Genomic DNA, 19,708 nt, shown 5'->3' with positions numbered 1-19,708 from the left:
CCACTGGGGAGGGTCAGCCAGGATGCTAGTGGTGAGATTGACTTCTGATAATCCATAGCTGGCTCTTACCTAAAAACGGACTCCTCCTGGTGCCTGCAACTGATTTCTTTAACGAATGCTCCAGATCCTCCCAGGTAGAGAAGTCAGAAACTGAGCCCTGCAGCCCCACGTGGGTCCCACTCCCACCATCCTTCCCACTCTAACTTTCCTTCTTTAGAAAGGGCTCTTTTGAGGTGGGCTCTCCATTTGGCCTTCCCCCAGCTCCACTGGGATTTCCCAGCCTGCCCAGAGCCCCACAGCTGACAACCACTTTGCTGGAAGACTTCTGGATGGTGCTGATGAGTGGTTAGCCAGACCAGGGCTGGCTGCTTCCACTGGGTCTGGCATCCCAGGGGAGGTGGCCTCCTTTGGCAGCTGCCCCGAAGCACACAGGTTCATGCTCCCTTTGGCTCCCCAAGAGCTCAAGAAGAGTCACTTGTGAGGCCACCTATGGCCATGGGCCCTCGTAGGCCATGTTGATTTATGTGTTTATTCAACAGAAACTTCTCCTTGGCAGAAGTAACAGGGAAGGATATGCCAGGCAGAGGAAGCAAAGGTTGGGGGAGGATAGGGTGGACTGTGAAAGTCCAGGCTGCATTCAGGTTGTTGCCCAGTGTCCGTGGAGCAGTATCTACGTGAAAAGGTTTGTTTACTCGTTCATTCACTTTTTCCTGTATTCATTTATTTAATGAACGTTGGTGAAGGTTTACTCTATCACAGTGTGATGATAGCAGGGATGGTGAGAGCCAACGTTTACTAAGTCTTTATATGTGCTGGAGGCTATGCCAAAAGCTTTGCCCATTTTTTCCTATTAAATCTCCACAATCACCCTGTGTGGTATATAGTGGTGTTACCCTACTTTAGAGATGAGAACACTGAGGCTGAAAGGGCTTAAGAAATAGACCCAGTGCCTCATTGGTCCCGTGGGTAAGGACTCAAACTAAGGGCTAGCGGATTTCATACTAAATTTCTTTCCATAGTCCATTGGTGCTTAATCCTTATTCAGATACTGAAGGGAAGGGAATTGACGGCACGAGAGCATCTTCAATGTGCCTGGCACTACCTGATCAAATTTTATCTTCAAAATAACCCAGAGAGGTTGGCATTTGTTGTTCCATTTTCCAGAATAGAAAACAGGGGCTCAGGAAGTGAAAGGTCTTTCCCAAGGACACAGTGCAAGTGAGTGGAAGAATTAGCATTTGAAATGACTTCCAGTCCCCTGCTCAGTCCTGTGCCTGGCTTTAGAGAAGGGATACACTCAGGTTAGTTCCTCAGTTTCCCTAGGCACCTATGCGACTGGCAGTTTCTTCCACTCTCCCTCATGTAATCAGAACTTAGAACTTCTAGCCTCTCTAAGAGGGCACCCACCCAGTCTTGGGGAATCCAATCCCCTTTTCAAGCCTGAGCTCATCCCACGTTGGATGGTGGCACCTAGTGGCCAACTCTGGTACTGCATCCCAGGTTCACAGACAACAGTTTTAACATTCATTCATTCATCTTCCCAGTAGTTAGTGAGCACAGACTGTGTGCCTAGCCTGGGGGTCCTGGAGATGAACCAAATAAAGTCCTTGCCCCAGGAAACCCACAGTCTTTACAGAACACACATGTATATCAGAACAATGGATGGGAGAGGAGACAATGGACCTGCAGTCTCCGGCTGGGACATCCCGGAGGTCTCCTCAGTGGAGGTGGTACTTGTGCTGAGTCTTGAATGATAAGTAGAGAACGGCCAGGCAAGTGAGGAAAGGGTATTTCAGACAGGAGCAATAGCCCTTGCAAAGGCTCAGAGTGTCTAGGGAAAGTCAGATTGCCAAATAAAAAGTAGGACACCAGGTTACATTGGAATTTGTGAAAATAAAATTCTAGTATAAGTATGTCTCAAAGAATGCATGGGACATACTTATACTAAAAAAATTATTCATTGTTTATCTGAAATTCAGATTGAGCTGAGCATTCTGTTCCATTTTGTTTTGTTTTGTTTTTCTAAATCTGGCAGCCCTACCAGGGAACAGGGAAGCAACTGCATATGGCTGGAGCCTGGAGGATTTCCAGGGATGTGGCAGGAGAGACCGGAAAAAGCTGGGTCATGGAGAGTCTGGAATGCCAGGCTAAGGAATAGGGCCTTCACCCTGTGGCCACTGGGAAGGCCTCTGCATGCAGGCTTGGTACAGGGGAACAAAACACAACCCCTTCCCTTTGGGGTTCACAGTCAATGGAGTAAGACGAGCCTGGGCCCAGAGCAAGGAGCTGTCACAGAAACACATCGCTCCCCTGAAACGTGGCACCAACAGGAAGTGCTCCAGGGCTCAGAGGAGGAGAGGCACATCTGGCTGGGAAATCAAGGAGGCTTCCTGGAGGAGGGGGCAGGCAATCTGGCTCAGGAAAAAAGATTTCCTATCTGCTGCTGCCCCCTGGTATGAGAAGGGGGGAGGCACTGGCAGGTCAGTCCCTTCTCTTGCCCCAACGTCCCAAACTCTTTCTCACCTCCTTGCCTTTGCACCTGCTGCTCCTGGGGGACTTCTATTTGTTCTTTAGGATTCCATTCCATTTCCCCCCACTAACCAGGGCGCTTTCCTTGACTTTATCTAATATCCCCCACCCAGGCCAGGTCACATGATCCTCAGTTCATTGTGCTTACCCTACCCATATGAAAAAGCATTTTATACATATTCATTCATTTCATCCTCTAAACAACCCTTTGAGGTAGCTACTATTATTATCATCCCCATTTTACAGATGAAGAAAGGGAGGCAGAGAGAAGTTAAGCAACTTGCCCAAGGTCACAAAGGTAGTAAGTAGTAGAGTCAGGATCTGAACCTAGAAAGTCTGGCTCCAGTTTGTGACCTTAACCTCCACACTAAAGTAACACTGTAATTACATTATTACAGTGTAGTTGTACAATTACATAATAGAATTGTAGTTACAATTATTACCTGTAACAACATTGCTCATGCTGAATTTAATTGTTTTATCGTAAGAGTTTTCAAGGGCTCTGTGTACATGATTAACATGTACAATCAGGTGTGCATTTTTCTGCAGAAGGGTTCACAGAGTTAAGATGTCCACATTATTTGCCTATCTGAACTGAGCTCTCCAAGGAGGCCAGGGCCTACGCTTTACCTGCTGTGGGTGCCTAGTGCAAAGACAGTGTCTGGGGGAGGTTTGCTGGGTAGCTGACGGGTGCCTGAACAAGCACCTGCATCAGCTCAAGCACTTCTCCATTCCTGTGGCAGCAGCTGGACCTTTGTCCTGTCCCTGACTCCTCTGGCCACCCAGGACAGTGCTCGGCATTCTGCATCTCTCAAAGGAGGGAACAAGGCATGGATATTAGAGGTGGCTCCACACAGGAGCCTGGTTTTGAATCCCAGAGCAGCCACCAGTTGACACATGTAACCTTGAGCATCATTTTCCCCATCTGGGCCTTAATTCTTGCCTCACTCAAATGTGCTGAGGCTAAACGAGGCTCCTTCTACTTAACCCATTGAGGCATGGGGCAGGGAGGAGGGTGCAGAAGGGAATAAGGTGGGCCCTCTCCCTAACGTCTCTGAGGACTCACAGTTTAGTCTTGCACACAGTGGCCACTCAGGATATGTGTATTAGTCAGCTGTTGTTGAGATGATGCTACAGAAGAAACAGTTCGAACAATCCAGTGGCGAACAACAAGCGGCACTTTTTCTTGCTCACGGGTGGATCTGTGGGTCAACTGAGGTGGTGCTGTTTCAGCCTAGGAGTTAGGTCAGGGTCTTCTCCACGTGTTTCTCATTCTGGAACCAGCTGTGACCCAGGTTAAGCCTCCCCATGGCAGATGGCAGAAGCACAAGAGGCCAGGCCAAATCAACAAGCACATAGAAAGCCTCTACTTGCACCAGGTCCTCTAGAGTATTCCAACAGCCAAAACAAGTCATGAGGACAAATTCAGCATCCGTGAGGCAAAGAAATATCTCTGCCTTCTTTTGTGGGAAGTGTTGCAGAATCATATGCAAAAGGTTTAGGTGTGTGATTCTGTTACAGGGAGGGAGTGAAGAATTTGGAACCACAGATGTTTATCCAGTAGCCAGACCTGCCCCGAGTGGCAGGAGTGGGCAGTGGACTCTGGGCAACAACCTCACTAACTGTTTTCTCTGTTCCTCGGCAGGAGCTCAGTGAGTACAACGCCACAGCCATAAAAAGCCCCACCAACACGGTCACTGTGCAGGGCCTCAAAGCCGGCGCCATCTATGTCTTCCAGGTGCGGGCACGCACCGTGGCGGGCTACGGGCGCTACAGCGGCAAGATGTACTTCCAGACCATGACGGAAGGTAAGCAGGGCCCAGAGGGCAGAAGGCGGGCCCCGACTCTACAGACAGAACAAGGGCCACCATTCCTATCAAGTGTCTTTGTGCAAATGAGAAAAGCCTCCCCGACCCCCGCCCTCTGCTAGATGTCAGTCCTCCCTCTTGGGTAGGAACCTTTGTGCACTGTACAAACTGCACAACCATATACAGAGGCACTGTTTCTGCAGCCTGGAAAGTATATGGACTCCTCCATTACCATCATGTTCTTTCCCAGGACCCCTGGGGGCTCAGCCAACTTGCAGAGCCACTCTGAGCAAGCTCCTTTCATTCCCTGGTCCAATTTTTTCTCATCTGTAAAATGAAAGGATCATATTCAATCTGAGAAAGCAAACATATTTTATCCATATACTATTCGAGTGTTTTGCAGTTGGATTGAGAAGAATTCTGAAGCCACATTTGAGCTCAGCAGGCAGAAGTGCTGAGATGGGTTAGGAATGTCTGCCCTAGGCAAGAGAATGGCAGGCTGCAGCCCATGTGCTATGTGTCTCTCAGCCTGGGACCACATGGGCTCTAAGCACCCTTCCTGCTCTAATAATCTTTGAGAAGGAGCATAGTTAAAGAATGTGGGCTCTGATGCATGACAGATGGAAATTACAGTGCTGATTCAGCTCTAGTGTGGCACTGAGCAACTGACCTTACCTCTCTGAGCCTCAGTTTTCTCACATAAATGGGGGTGATAACAACTATCTCATCATCATCAAACTAGTGTAAGGCTATGGGATAAAAATGTACAGGACCCAGCACAGGGTCGGCACTAGGTCACAAGTAGTTAGTGCTCACCTAAAAGTAGGTAAGGTCATAGCTGTCATTGCTGTGAGTCTGGGGGCCCTTTCAGCAATGAGCCAAACTCCAGGGCAGAATACTTAAGACCAGACTCCAGCAGCCACTATTAGCATCAGCTTCAACCACTGGGCATGAGCCTCAGCCTTTACCTGGTTAAATATTTCAGAGGCTCCAGGACCCCTGGATTCTTGTCTTATCACAAAAGTCCTCCCTTACAGCTCCACCATCTCTTCCAGTACCCAGTTTCTCTGTAAAACCCCCTTCCTCCTGGCCAGTGTTCCTCACCTCTTTAGGCCCTTTTGCATGTTGGATGAGTGTCACTGAGCTGGGGGCTGAGGGACTGCCCCAAGATCTTTCTTTATTAATTCAACAAATATGCACTGGTACTAAGAACCCAGAAATGACCTAGTTCCTGACTTCAACACACTCCTGTCTGGTCACAGAGGCAATGAGTAGTAGTAGTAAATTTTTAAACAATGAACATATTGATGGCACTCAGAATGTACCAAGTGGTTTCTAAGAGCCAGGCTGATGCTGAGTGCATTTTATACATTATCTCATTTAAGCCCATAGCCTTGGGTCAAGCAGATTCCTGAGTTCAAATGCTAGCAGTGGTCACTTTCTAACTGTGTGACCTGAGGCAAGTCAGTTTTGCTAAGCCTCAGTTTCCTGATCTGCAAAACGGGATAATTACAGGCAATGCATCATAGGACTGTTCTGAGAATCACAAAGGATACTTAACACACTTAGCACCATGACTGACACTTTAAAACAGTAACAGTTAATATTTACTGAGTGCTCACTGTGTGCTATAAGTTATTCTAAGTGCTTTATGCAAAAATGTTCCTATGAGATGGGAACTATTATTCTCTCCACCTGACAGACAAGGAAACTGAGCCACAGAGAGGTAAGTCACTTTACCAAAGATCACACAGATAGGAAGTGACACCACTGGGACTCAAACCCAGGTTCTTGGCTTCAGAGTCTGGTTTTAACTGCCTCTGTATATGTGGCACCTTATCACTGCTGCTGATTTTTATATTAACACTGAGATGTAGATACTATTATGCCCATTTTATAGATGAGAAATTGAGGTTGGAGCAGTTCATGGACTTGTCCAAGGTTACTTCTGAGGGAGTGACAGCCAGTTCTCCACCTGAGCAAGACAGGTGCTCTGTCAGGAGCGGGAACAGGGCCTGGGGATCCCAGGAGGCCCAGCATGGTGGGGGTGTGGGCGGTTAAGACCCCCCGAGACAGGCTGAAGACACAGCTCTGTGCTTTCTCCCCAGCTGAGTACCAGACAAGCATCCAGGAGAAGCTGCCACTCATCATTGGCTCCTCGGCGGCCGGCCTGGTCTTCCTCATCGCCGTGGTTGTCATTGCCATCGTGTGTAACAGGTGGGTAGTGCCCTCCAACCTGGTCCAGGTCCAGCTGTCCATCCCTTCTGCCATCCCTGAACAGTGTTTGTGAACCGAGGAGGCAGGAGAGGCTCGGGTAGGCCTGGAGACCATAAGTGGCCCTCCACCACCTGAACAGCCACCGTTGACAGCCCGCCCTCTGGGTCTGGCGTCACCCATACAGCTATTTGAGGAGGTGGCACATGGAGACACTAATACTGCAGCATGAAGGAGCGTCTCAGAACAGTGGGAGGGAAAGACTGCAGGATTCCAAGACCTAAGGGGTGGTGGGGAGCGGGTACGGATCATCCCACTTTCTGTGCTTGTTGAGCTCCCTTCATGAATAGGGCCAGAAGCAGTTGAGGAACTCGGGTAAGCCCCCCTCCCCTTGGCTGAGGGGGCTGGAAAGAAGAAGAGAGGACACAGACGGGAGGCATCCCAAGTGGCTAGCACAGCAAAGGCAGGCGGTGGAACCAGTTCCCAGACTTCTGCTGGGCATAATGCAAAGACAGACTCTTCCTTCTTCTGTAAAGGGTTCCCCACTTTAGAACAGACTAGGGCATAAGGTCAGATGGACAGAAGTCAGGAGCCACAACCAGAGATGACTTTGCTCTTTGAAAGGGGCTCAGCTGGAGAGGAGACAAGGGAAAAATAGTGAGCCTGGACTGAACTCGGGGAGGTGGGAAGGGATGGGTGGGGCCAGGAAGGGTGAGGCTGCTAGGCAAGGCGGCAGGCAGGGAGTCCTCTGGCACAGGGGTGGTTTCAAGGACCAGCCCACCCTCTCCCTATCACCTCCTGTGGCTCCCAGCTCCCTGGGCTCCTCCAGGTGGCTCCAGCCCTTTGCTCTTGTTCCAGAAGACGGGGCTTTGAGCGTGCTGACTCGGAGTACACGGACAAGCTGCAGCACTACACCAGTGGCCACAGTATGTATACCCCAGTGGGGCCAGCACCCTGGGGCCCTTCACCACCAGCTCCCCAACAACCTCTCCAGCCTTCTTTCCCTGCCTCCTCCCTTGCTGCAGTCAGACTGAATGTTCCCTGACGGTGTCGAGCTCACGCCCACCTCTCAGCCTTTGTCCAGGCTGTTCCTCTGCCTGGAGTGCTCTCCCTTCTCTCTACCTGTGTTGCTCTCACTTCCCCTCGGGCCTCATCTATACAAACCCCTCTGAGACGCCTTCCCTGACTCCCCAGAAGGGAGGTGGGAGGCCCCCTGTCATGCCTCCCTGGTGACTCTGGGCTGCCACTTCCCCCACCCAGTGCCTGCATTTCCCTCACTGCCTCATCCTAACTCAGGCCAGGGTTGGGGCACGTGTGCCAAACACACCCAGCACAGGTATCCCCTCCAGGAGAGCCAAGCAGAGAGAAAAGCAGAGCATAGACTCCTCTGTCTGACCCCTTGGGCAGGTCATTTAACCATCCTTCTACCACAGTTTCTTCATCAAAAAAGGAGGGATAGTATTAGGTTGGACCAAATGAAACTGCCATTTTTGTAAGTCAGGAGCAGCCAATACTGATGGTTTTATGGGGCTCAGCCTAATAGCAGTGTTTACCTGGGACGATTGTTAGGGAGGATTAATTGGGTCGAAATCTATGAAGTGCCACGAAGGGGCCTGGTACATGGTGCATCCACGCTCAGCTGTGAGCCAGCAGTGTTACCAATGGTGAGGCGAAACCAAAGGGTCACCAAAGCAGGAATGGCTGTGCTCAAAGCCAAACATTCAAAAAGTTTTTATTAAGCATCTACTGTATGTCACCTCTACATATACTCCAGAGAAAACGTTCCAGAGCAAGGGCTTATAACTTGGGGTTCACGGACACCTAGACCTTCAAGGGCATCTGGACATTCCAAAATTGTATGTTGACCATGGGCGTGTGCACACACGTGAATACTTTTACAGGAGCAGATTCATAGCTTTCATCAAATTCTCAAAAGCATTCCTGACCCCAGACAGGTTGGAGAGAGAAAAGGAGGGCACGTCAGTGAGTAATGCTATTATTCTTTCAATAAACATTTATTGAGCACCCTCTGTGTGCCAAGCCCTGGGATTTAGGAAGAACAAGACAGACGTGGCCTCTGTCCCCCAGGGGAAAAAGGGAAAGCCAGCCCTCACAGGCAGGAAAGTGTTCCAGAAAAAAGTGGCAGGAGGCTGTGGGCCTGCGAATCTGGGAACCCTGATACAAGGTGGAGACAGAGCTGTGGGAGCCTGAGAAGAAAGCACTAGTCTCCACTGGAGAGATCCAGGCAGGCTTCACAGAGGAGGTGGCATTTGATCTGGATGCCAAAAGAAGACAGATGTTCCAGGTGGAGGGAACCACATGGACAAAGGCACAGAGACAAGAAACTGTAAGGCATGTCTGGGACCTTGTGCTGGCATGTGAGGAGCAGGGAGCTATAAGTGGGGCCCATCATGGAGCACTTGGAATGCCAGGTGAAGGCATTTGCCTTTGTCCTGAAAGCAATAGAGAGCCCTCCTGACTAGCACTCCGGGCCAAGGCTTGGGGACGGCATCTGATTGGTTGGCTGCACCCAAGCAGGCTTTGAGCTCCTGCCATGCTTCTCCTTGGCTCCCTGAGCTGACCTATTCCTGACCTATTCTGGCCCAGCCGAAAGGGCTTCCTCCAGTTCTGTTGGGAGGAAGGTGGCAAGTCAGTCACTAAGAACCATAGGCCAGGCACTGGGTTGGGCAAGAATGGGAGCATCTCTGGAGCTGATGCCCTGGCTCAGAAGGAGGAGTCATGGCTGAATAATCCAGGAGGAGGAGGCATGGACCTGATCTGGGTGGATTTCCTCCAGGAGGCAGTGAGCGTGGTGATTAAAAGCACTGGCCCTTGGCTCAAGTCTGCCAAACCTGGGTTCAAATCCTGGCTGTGCCATTTGCCAGCTGTGTGGCCATGGACAGACTACCTAGCCTCTCTGAGCTGCAGTTTTCTAATGTGTGAAATGAGAAAAATAATCCCTTCCTCCAAGAGTTGTTGGGTGGAAGAGATGATAATGCATAGAAAGAGCCAACAGTGTTGGGCACACAGGACTCAGTCAGTGGTAACTGGGATTAATCATCTTCTAGCTCTGTCTTCTGGATTCTACAGACACTGATATCTGTTGTGTGCAGAGTTTTATGCAGTGTGCCAGGGAGGGAGGAACAAGAAAAAATCATGCACTCACCCCTCTCCTCCCAGGCCCCCACAGTCTAAGATGGTAGTTCTTAACTCTTTGAGGGTCTTAGGCTCCTCTGAGTCTGCTAAAAGTTTTGGATCCTGTGGCCACAGAAATACAAATATGCATGTGTGTGTAAATAAAATAAGGTAAAAAATCCAGGAAAAAATCTATATTCAGAGAGATAAAGTTTTGGAGAACTTTTACTTTCAACAATATTTATTTATATAATTTTAAACTACTTATAAGAAGCATAATTTACTTTTCTAATTCAAAGAGGCAATAATAATAAATGCATTCCATTTCAGGAGCCCCTCCAGACCCATCCTGGGACTGCCAGGTGGTTCACAGACCCAAATTAAGAAAATTAAGGGCTAGACCGACACCCACACAAACAATCCAAAATAAAACTAATGTATTAGAGCAGTGGTTGGCAAGTTTTTCTGTAAAAGGCCAGACAGTAAATATTTTAGGCTTTGCAGGCCTTACAGTCTCTGTTGTAACTGCTCAACTCCACCGCTGGAGCATGAAAGCAGCCACAGGCAAAGGAATGTCTGAGGCTGTGTTCCAATAAAACTTTATTTATGACACCTTATTACACAACAGGCAGTGGGCCATATTGCTAACCCCTGTGTTGGAGATTCCGACTCCTAGATTACTGGCATGTCTGAATTAGAGGCTGAAAGTGGTCACCTAACATGTCCAAGACCGAGTGAGTTCAAGTGACTTGCAGGGGGCTGTCCAGTTCCTATGGGGGCCGCACAGGAGTGTATTTCCCTCCACGGAGAGACTGGCTTTCACTCTTTCATTTGTTCACCTCTTGAGTCTGTGCATGTGACTGAGCCTGGTCTTCTCTCCCAGTGACCCCAGGCATGAAAATCTACATCGACCCTTTCACCTACGAGGACCCCAATGAGGCAGTGCGGGAGTTTGCCAAGGAAATTGACATCTCCTGTGTCAAAATTGAGCAGGTGATCGGAGCAGGTAAGTGCCTGGTACCCTCCCTGGTACCATGGCCTCAGCCATGGGTGGGGAGACTACCCCAGTTGTACTCCTGGGGCAGAGTAGGATGTGGGGCAGGAGCCTCACAGGATCCTTCAAGGCCCAAAGGCTCAGAATGCCCAAGGTGGAAGAATGCCCTCAAAGATCACCCAGTAAAACCACCTCATCAACAGATAAGGAAACTGAGGCACAGGGCTGGGAAGGAGCTTGCACATCCCATCAGAGATTGAACTAGGTCTGGAACCCAGTTCTCGGGACTCACTCTCATGCTTTGTCCATCCCACCATTCATCCCAGGTCCCTCTCTCCATCTCCCCAGGTTCCCCTACATCCTCACCCCACACCCAGCCAAATACCATGGGATGGCCATGAAGGGTTTACTCTTACTCCCAAAGGTGGCTGGGACTCTTCTGGGCCCCTACACTCTACAAAGTGGTTCTGTGGATGAGAGGATGAGCTGACTGCTAAGGAGGAAAAGCTCCTGCAGCCCCCAGGGGCAGATGTTACAGGGAACAAGGAGGTGGCATTTCCACCTGGTAAGTGACATCCTGCCTCTTTCGGTGTGTCTGTCCCAGGGGAGTTTGGTGAGGTATGCAGCGGCCACCTGAAGCTGCCAGGCAAGAGAGAGATCTTCGTAGCCATCAAGACGCTCAAGTCAGGCTATACTGAGAAGCAGCGCCGGGACTTCCTGAGCGAGGCCTCCATCATGGGCCAGTTTGACCACCCCAACGTCATCCACCTGGAAGGTGTTGTCACCAAGAGCACCCCTGTGATGATCATCACTGAGTTCATGGAGAACGGCTCCCTGGACTCCTTCCTCCGGGTAGGGGAAGCCAAGAGTGCCAGGGGCCCGTGGGTGGGGCAGAAAAAGGGGTGGTGGACACAGTTTCATACTGTCAGAGCCTGGAAGGGTCTTGGGAAAGATCTAGGTCAGGATTGGCTTGCTTGCTGCCACCTTCCTTCCCTTACCCACAGGAGGCATTGCTAATAAACCCCAGACTGTCTCCCACTGAACCCAGAAGCAATGTCAGAATCCTTCTCAATCCAGGAAACCACAGCCGGTTGATCAGAGTTGGCATACAACCAGAAATCTTTGCCATCCAAGCTCTCAGCCAGCCTTCTCACTATGCACCAGAGAAAACTGAGGCTCTTAGAGAAGCAGAGTTTGCCCAGGCTCACCCAGAGGGTCGAGATGAGAGCCAGGACTACAACCAGATCTCCTGACGCCTAGTCCAGGGTTTTCACCAGATTTGAATTTCCCCAAAGCTGTATAGGGAGAGAGTTCAGAGCACAAGGACAACAAAGGAAAGCTTCTAGGCCCCCCGATATATCATAGTCAGCCAGCTAGACAAAGAGCACTGACGAGGAATCAGAAGTATGCCATTGGACTAGTTGCTATTTAACAACTATTTATTAAGCCCCTAGTGTGTGCCAAACACCTTCCATGCACCTTCTTGTTTAACCCTGATGGCCCTGGAAGGTGGGTGTTAACTTATCCCCATTTAACACACGGTGGAGAAAACTGAGACTCAGAGAGGTTAGATCATTTGTCCAAGGTTGCACAGCCAGCAAAGGGTGGAGCTAGACTCAAATCAGCTGTATCTGTTCCAAAGCCTGTGTTTTCTCCACCATCCTGAAACTGGCCTCTCCTGGGCCTCTCTAAGGTCCCTGAGCACCAGAGTCCTTCCCACAGGGAGCCCAGAGGCCAAGGCAGCAGGGTCCTGCTCTGGTTCTGTTGGGAGAATGCTCCAGAGAACTGATTCATGCCCTTCCATTTACTCTGTGTTTCCTCCACTTCCCAAAGCAAAATGACGGGCAGTTCACAGTCATCCAGCTGGTGGGCATGCTGCGGGGCATCGCAGCCGGCATGAAGTACTTGGCAGACATGAACTATGTCCACCGTGACCTGGCCGCCCGCAACATCCTCGTCAACAGCAACCTGGTCTGCAAGGTGTCTGACTTTGGGCTCTCACGCTTTCTGGAGGACGATACCTCAGACCCCACCTACACCAGCGCCCTGGTAAGATGAAGGCAGGGAACAGTGGGGTCACAGGGCCAGGAAAGAGGGCAGATATCCGTCTCCCCCTGCAAGACATTTTTCACCAACACCTGCTCATGCCAAGCGCTGTGCTGGGCCCTGGAGACATAAAGACATAAACCACATGTTCTGCCCTCTTGGAGCTCACAGGCTGGAGGGGGACACAGAGGTGCAGAGCAACACAGAGTGATGGGGCTATGAGTTAGACACCAGCTTTGGGAGGCAGAGGAAGGCTTGCTAGAGGGGGTGATGTCTGAGCTGAAAGCCAAGGGCCAGTGAAAGTTTACCAGATGCCATAGTCTCATGCGAAGATGTGACTGGAACACAGGCTGTTGGGGGAAGTAGTGAGTAACAATGCTGGAGAGGTTGGTAGGGCCAGACCTTGGAGACCTTTGAATGCCCCAGCTCAGGACTGTCTTCTCAAAGCTATTAAGGTTGTTGAAGTGTTTTAAACAGAAAGAAATAAGACACAGTCCCTACCTTCACAGAGCTCAGAGATAGTTCAAGTAGAGCCAGGCAAGTAGGCAGACGGTTGAGGACTGCTCTGTATGAGAAGTACCTCCTTGATGGAGAGGCATGGCACACAGCTGTAGGATTAAGAAGCAAAAGCAACTCTTTGGGACCTAGGAAAGATTTTTAGAGGGACTTCAAGGATGAGAAGGAGGTTAACAGATGGCAAAATGGGAAAAGGCACCTCATGCCAAGGGAATGGCATGTGCAAATGCCTGGAGGTGTGGAGCACCAGGTGAGTTTGGGGAAAACAATAAGGTATTGCATGTGATTGTGCAGCACAGGACATAGGGTAGGAGTTTTGTGAGCAGAGGCCATTCGGGTCAGCCTCCCACCCACTAACCCATCTCATTCTGTCCCCCAGGGGGGTAAGATCCCCATCCGCTGGACAGCCCCAGAAGCCATCCAGTACCGGAAGTTCACCTCGGCCAGTGACGTCTGGAGCTATGGTATCGTCATGTGGGAGGTGATGTCCTATGGGGAGCGGCCCTACTGGGACATGACCAACCAGGACGTAAGTCTCCAAGGGGGTGGGCAGAGCCTCTCGGGCCAGCCAGATGGGAGGGGAAGATCCAGAACTCCTAGCCTTTTGCCTGTCTCTCAGGGGTGGGAGCAAGGTCTCTGAGATCCTGGGCCAGGGTAGCTCCCAGCCTGATGTTAATTAATTCAAACATCTGCACAGGACCCTGGACTCTCCAAGGGGTCAGCAGTAGTAAGACCTATCCACCCACGAATCAGCAAGTCTTCAGGATGCATTTACCTTGTGGCCAACCCTGAAAGAGACCATATCTGCCCCTTGGATGTTTACCACCCATATGGGAAATAAGACAATTATTCCAGGAACCAGATGTAGTTATCAGGTGCTATCTATGATCAGGTACTGAAGTGGAGAAGGCAGGCGTCAAGCCCCATAGGTACGGAGGCGAGAGCAGTGTGGCCCAAGACCAACCAGGAAGTCGTCATGGACAAGTGGGGCTCAAACGGAAGTGGGACTTGGAGATGTGAGGGCTTCCAGTGGAAAGAACAGCCTGTGCAAAGGCCCAGAAATGGGATGATGAGGGGTCATGCTGGAGAGAAGTGAGAAGCTGGTCAGAAAAGTTCATGAGGTTCAATAATGTGGTGTTTGAAAGTTAAACCAAGGAATTCTGATTCACAATGCAGGACAGGGAATACGTGAGGCTTGAGCAGGAATGGTGACCACAGTCACGTTGGGGAAGATGAACTTGGCCCTGGTGGGGGGACAGAACTGAGAGGTGTTGGGCTCCTTTCCCTGACAGAGGAGTCAGGTGGGGTTGCCCACAGGAGGGTCAGCCTGGTAGACCCTGAGGCAGAGGGTATCTCAAGGTGCTGGTCAGGGGGAGCAGACACCCAGCTGCCAGGACAGGCTGAGGCCACAGATGGTGGGAAACCAGGTGAGGCACATCCTGGGGCTACCTCCAGGGGGTGGAGGCAGTTGCCGTGGCAACCAAGTAAGTCTGTCCTGCGATGTACTGGGCCAGGCCAGAGAGCAGATGCTTGTACCTCACCCACCCAGCCCCACTCTGCCCCTGTGCTGTCCCCAGGTAATCAATGCCATAGAGCAGGACTATCGGCTACCACCGCCCATGGACTGCCCAAGCGCGCTGCATCAGCTCATGCTGGACTGCTGGCAAAAGGACCGCAACCACCGGCCCAAGTTCGGCCAGATCGTCAACACGCTGGACAAGATGATCCGCAACCCCAACAGCCTCAAAGCCATGGCGCCCCTCTCTTCCGGGTACGGCCCCACCCTGGCCCCGCCTCTTCCCAGCTCCACCCAGGCCCCGCCCCCTCCTGTTATGGCTGAGTTGGATGGGGAAGGACAGCACTAGTGCTTGTGGGGAGCCTGCCTGCCTTTGGGTGCAGAGTGCAGGACACAGGCTATCCTGAGGAGGAGAAGGATGCCCACTCTGTGTAGCAGAGGAAGCATCTTTTAAAGCATAGTCAGAGAGGACAACTTTTAAGAGAAATTACCAGAATCTTGGTGAATAGATTTACTCATCACTCAGTGTCCTCCATAGCTACCCTCACACACAAACCTAGGCCCTCAAATTTGCATCTGCATCTTCCTCAACACAGCCATGCTCTCTCTCTCTCACACACACTCACGCAAAAATGCAGTCCTACACATGTACATGAACACACAGTTGGGCACGAACACTCATGCTTACGCTCAAACAATCTCACACACATGAATATACCCAACCGCAGGCTCTCGCACCTACACACACCCACAGGCACCTAAGCACACACATTCAGAAGTACATACTCACCACACACACACACGGGCACACACACATGCATGCCCCCATAAACAGGCTGCCTTTCTCATTATCAGAGAGACCGGCTCAGCTGGAGGACCATTAGCTCAGTGATCCCCCTGCTTCCCTTCTCCCAGCGGTCCCGGGACACCCTCCATCAGGCCTGCAGCCAACACTGCCTTGCTTGGGCAGCTATGACAGGCCCCAGTCCCAGCCCTGCACACTCTCACTCTTCGGGACCCTCGATCGCACAGGGTTTCTGAGAGGCATCTGGCCAGGTGTCCTCAGGGTCCATGGTTGGCTGTGTCCAGAGACTCTTGAGGCCCAAGTCCTTCACCTGCCAATTTCTTGGGGCCAAGAGATGTTTGTGTTTGCCTCTGTTCTCTCCTCACTGTGACCCTACATCAGCCACTCCTGATTCTCCAGATAAAAACCACTCCGAGTTTTTAGCCTCATGAGGGTCATTTCACACCCTGCCTGCCAGGACGTCATTCCCATTAGTGCCACCAGGTTTGTCTGGACTTTGGAGATGCAGTCCACAAGATCAGCTTCCTCTAGCACAAGCAGGGTAGAGAAGGAAAGAGAATGGCATTGGGGAGGAAACAGCAAATCACAAGCACAGTCAGTCCAGCTGAAATCCCTTCTCCTCAAACTAAGCAGGAAAAGGGTCTCCTACCTCACCACTGTGGTCCTGTCTCTCAGCCGTACCATAGAGGCTTCCCTAGACCATCTAGGCAGCCCCAGTTTTGGGCCATGCACACACACTCGCTCTTGCACACTCATGCATATATGTGTGCATATTTATGTGGGTTCAAACTCACGCCCACTCTCATACAGAAACACATACGTACACTCTTACCTACATTCACACGGATGGATGCTCACGTGCAGGTACACACACAGCCTGCAAGTGTGCCCTCCTCGCCCAGGCTTACCCTCACCCCCATATCAGTATGTTCCCTGACCGTTCCTGTTGCCCACCCCACCCCCAGAGTCAACCTGCCGCTGCTGGACCGCACGATCCCCGACTACACCAGCTTTAACACAGTGGACGAGTGGCTGGAGGCCATCAAGATGGGGCAGTACAAGGAGAGCTTCGCCAACGCAGGCTTCACCTCCTTCGATGTCGTGTCGCAGATGATGATGGAGTAAGTGCCCAGCCGTCTCCACCCACCACCATTGGCCCCCCCCCGCCCCACCCATCCCACCAAACAGCAGGCTCGGAGAGTGAGGAATAGGCAGTGTCCCAGCAGGGATATAAGGGACCAGGGGGCAAGACAGGCAACATGGAGTCACATTCAGATCAACACCCAGGTCTCCTGCCACCCACTGGCTGTGACCTTGGGCAAATCACAGAACTTCCCTTAGCCCTGGTTTTCTCCTGTAAACTGGGAAGTGGAAGAAAGATCAAAGGATTTAGAACGTGAGTGGGTACTTAGTTCCCCCGTAGCAGAGGAAACGAGTGCACCTAGACGCCCTGACTCCCAGTCACCTGTTCCTTCTGTCTCAACATTCACTCACCTCAGCTCCGGATGCCCACCCACTCCCCTAAGCCCCTCACCTTGCTCTCTCCAGCAAGAAACCCTCAGAGAAGCCCAGGCATCTCTCTACCTGAACAGAATCCCTCCACCCACCCTACATTTCACTAACACACCTGCTTCTCTCCCAAAGGGACATTCTCCGAGTTGGGGTCACCTTGGCTGGTCACCAGAAAAAAATCCTGAACAGCATCCAGGTGATGCGGGCACAGATGAACCAGATCCAGTCTGTGGAGGTTTGACGTTCACCTGCCTCGGCTCACCTCTTCCTCCAGGCCCCGCCCCCTCCACCCCACACGCCGGCCCCTCGGTTCTCCGTCCACCGCCGGGTCAGCGACCTGCCAGGAGGCCACGGGCAACAGGCAGAACCAAGCAGCACTCCAGCCATAAGACGTCACCAAGAACACGTGCAACTCAGATGATGGAAAAAAGGGAATGGGGACAAAAGAAAATAGATCCTGGGAGGGGGCGGGAAATACAGGAATATTTTTTAAAGAGGATTCTCATAAGGAAAGTGATCATTGTTCTTGGGGAAAAACAAGGGCTTGGGAGATCCATGCGATTTGTCCAGTCGGAGATCAAAAGCAGTTTCTCTCCAACTCCCTCTGGGAAGGTGACCTAGCCAGAGCCAAGAAACACTTTCAGGAAAACAAATGTGAAGGGGAGAGACAGGGGCCACCCTCTCTCCCAATGCCAGGCTGCTCCTCCAGGCCTCACTCAACAGCCACGTGCCAGGCGGATGGGGAGCCACCCCGGGAAACACTCTGGGAAAATCCAATCCCGCTGCCTCTGGGCAAACAGAAGAATTTTTCTGTCTTTGGAGAATATTTTAGAAACTCCAGTGAAAGAGACTTGTTTCTCCTGTCAGCTCCTGGGGCTGAAAAGGGACTTTTGTCCTCCTGGGTCAGGGAGAACATGGGGACACCAGAAAGGTCAGCCTTCCTGAGGGCGGCCGCCCCCCAGGTCTGCGGCTCCACATCCACGTCACGCACACGGCCGGCGGCCCCAGCCCAGCTGGGCGCCCACTCCCGCCAGCCCCCACCTGGAGGACTGATGCCGCAGTGACTGCCGTCAGCTACGACTGCCACTGAGAAGGACTGCTCCTGCATCTGGGTTTGTTTACAGCAATTCGTGGACTCGGGGGTATTTTGGTCAGGGGTGGATTTGGTTTGGGGGGGTTTGTTGGTTGGTTTTTTTTTTATGACAATGAAGTGACACTTTGACATTTCCTACCTTTTGAGGACTTGATCCTTCTCCAGGAAGAAGGTGCTTTCTGCTTACTGACTTAGGCAATACACCAAGGGCGAGATTTTATATGCACATTTCTGGATTTTTTATACAGTTTTCATTGACACCCTTCCCTCCTCCCCCTGCACAGAGCTCCCCGCTGCTGCCAGGCCTCACCAAAGCCAACTGCCACAGGACCATCTGGGCCATTCAGAGACTGAGATTTGGGCAGAGGGTGGGGGCCAAGGTGGAGGAACATCCCACCCGAGGGCTGTTTCTGAAAAGCAACAGCTTGAGAAGGAAGTGGGCTTTGAGGCTGCAGGGCCAGAAGTCTTTGCCCACTTCTCCACTCTCTTTCTTTCCCAATCTATCCAGTACTTTCTAGGCAAATAGGCCCCTTCGAGGTCCCTGAGCGCCCTCAGATGGCCAGAACCCAGTTTCGCCTCTGGGAGCCTAAACCGGGCTGCACCAGAGGCTAGGACCCGGATCATTCACTGTGATACCCCAGCCCTCCAGAGCGTCACCCTCAAACACATGTGCAGGCATGCTCCTTTCCTCCCCTAGGGAGAAAGAGTGTTATATCTCTCCCACCTCCTGCCCACCACCGGACCTTCGCCCAGGCTGAAGGTCTTGGCCATAGGAAAACCATCAGCCAAGGCATCTGGCCACAGACTGTCCTGTGAGCAAATGCAGGCACCTGAGCAGAACAATCGGTTAGTGAATTGAATGGAAATAAATGCTTTAGTTAGAAAATGACCCTGTTCTCTGTAAGTTGCAAGAGAGACCCTGGCACCCTTGGGAAATGTCAAGTCTTCCAAGGGACCCTTTGTCAGGGCTCCAGAAGGCCCGGGGCTGAGAAAACACATAGAGGACACCAGTGGTCCACATGGCCTTTGCGGCTCTGGCTTATCAAAAGCGCAGATGAGGAAAAAAGTGAGTTGGAAGTGGCTCAGAACTTGGAGTCCGATGCCCTGCAAATCAGGGTGAGCCACTGCAAGATGGATCGGGAGCGGGGAGTTGACAGCAGTGCACTCAGCTCTTCTGGGCCAGAGGAAGGGGGCCTAGGTATCAAGTGAGCTGCGATAGTGGGAGTGTGAGGGTCCCAGAGAACCCATGGACCCTCAGTCTAAGCAACAGGTATCATCACCTTATCCTGGTCAACTCCAATATTCTCTCAGCAGATGGGCTTCTACTCACGTACAATCAAAATTCTTTGTGTGGGAGGACGAGGCGGGGGAGGGGGAGCCAAGGACACCACATCTCAGGACCTTTCCCTCTGTCCCTGGGAGACTGACCAGTGAGAAAGAGTCAGGCTGCAGGTGGCCGACTAAAGGCCCCTCAGTCAGAGCAAGCATCCAGCATGATCCAGCCTGTCGTCTGTCACTCACCTGTTCTCAGAGCCCGAGA

At 51.6% G+C, this 19,708-nt stretch overlaps 1 protein-coding gene across 3 annotated transcripts in view; it reads left to right on the top strand.

Moving 5' to 3' along the window:
- The window catches only part of EPHB2 (EPH receptor B2), a 175,940-nt gene extending 157,546 nt beyond the window's left edge, over window positions 1-18,394 (top strand). The window contains exons 7-16 of one of the 3 annotated variants that reach the window (XM_064493944.1): window positions 4,175-4,337; window positions 6,446-6,554; window positions 7,410-7,477; window positions 10,570-10,692; window positions 11,285-11,532; window positions 12,514-12,729; window positions 13,622-13,771; window positions 14,820-15,013; window positions 16,529-16,684; window positions 17,208-18,394. In XM_064493944.1, coding sequence (XP_064350014.1) covers window positions 4,175-4,337; window positions 6,446-6,554; window positions 7,410-7,477; window positions 10,570-10,692; window positions 11,285-11,532; window positions 12,514-12,729; window positions 13,622-13,771; window positions 14,820-15,013; window positions 16,529-16,684; window positions 17,208-17,316 — 1,536 coding nt within the window. In that variant the 3' untranslated portion in view covers window positions 17,317-18,394. The remainder of the gene's footprint in view (window positions 1-4,174; window positions 4,338-6,445; window positions 6,555-7,409; window positions 7,478-10,569; window positions 10,693-11,284; window positions 11,533-12,513; window positions 12,730-13,621; window positions 13,772-14,819; window positions 15,014-16,528; window positions 16,685-17,207) is intronic. The other 2 variants (XM_064493943.1, XM_064493942.1) reach the window with 2 other exon arrangements.
- The last annotated feature ends 1,314 nt before the right edge of the window (window positions 18,395-19,708 follow it).

This window comes from Camelus dromedarius, chromosome 14 (genome assembly GCF_036321535.1).
Source record: "Camelus dromedarius isolate mCamDro1 chromosome 14, mCamDro1.pat, whole genome shotgun sequence".
Lineage (NCBI taxonomy): Eukaryota > Metazoa > Chordata > Mammalia > Artiodactyla > Camelidae > Camelus > Camelus dromedarius.
Note: the sequence above shows the minus strand (reverse complement) of the source record. Positions and strands in the feature narration are given on the sequence as shown.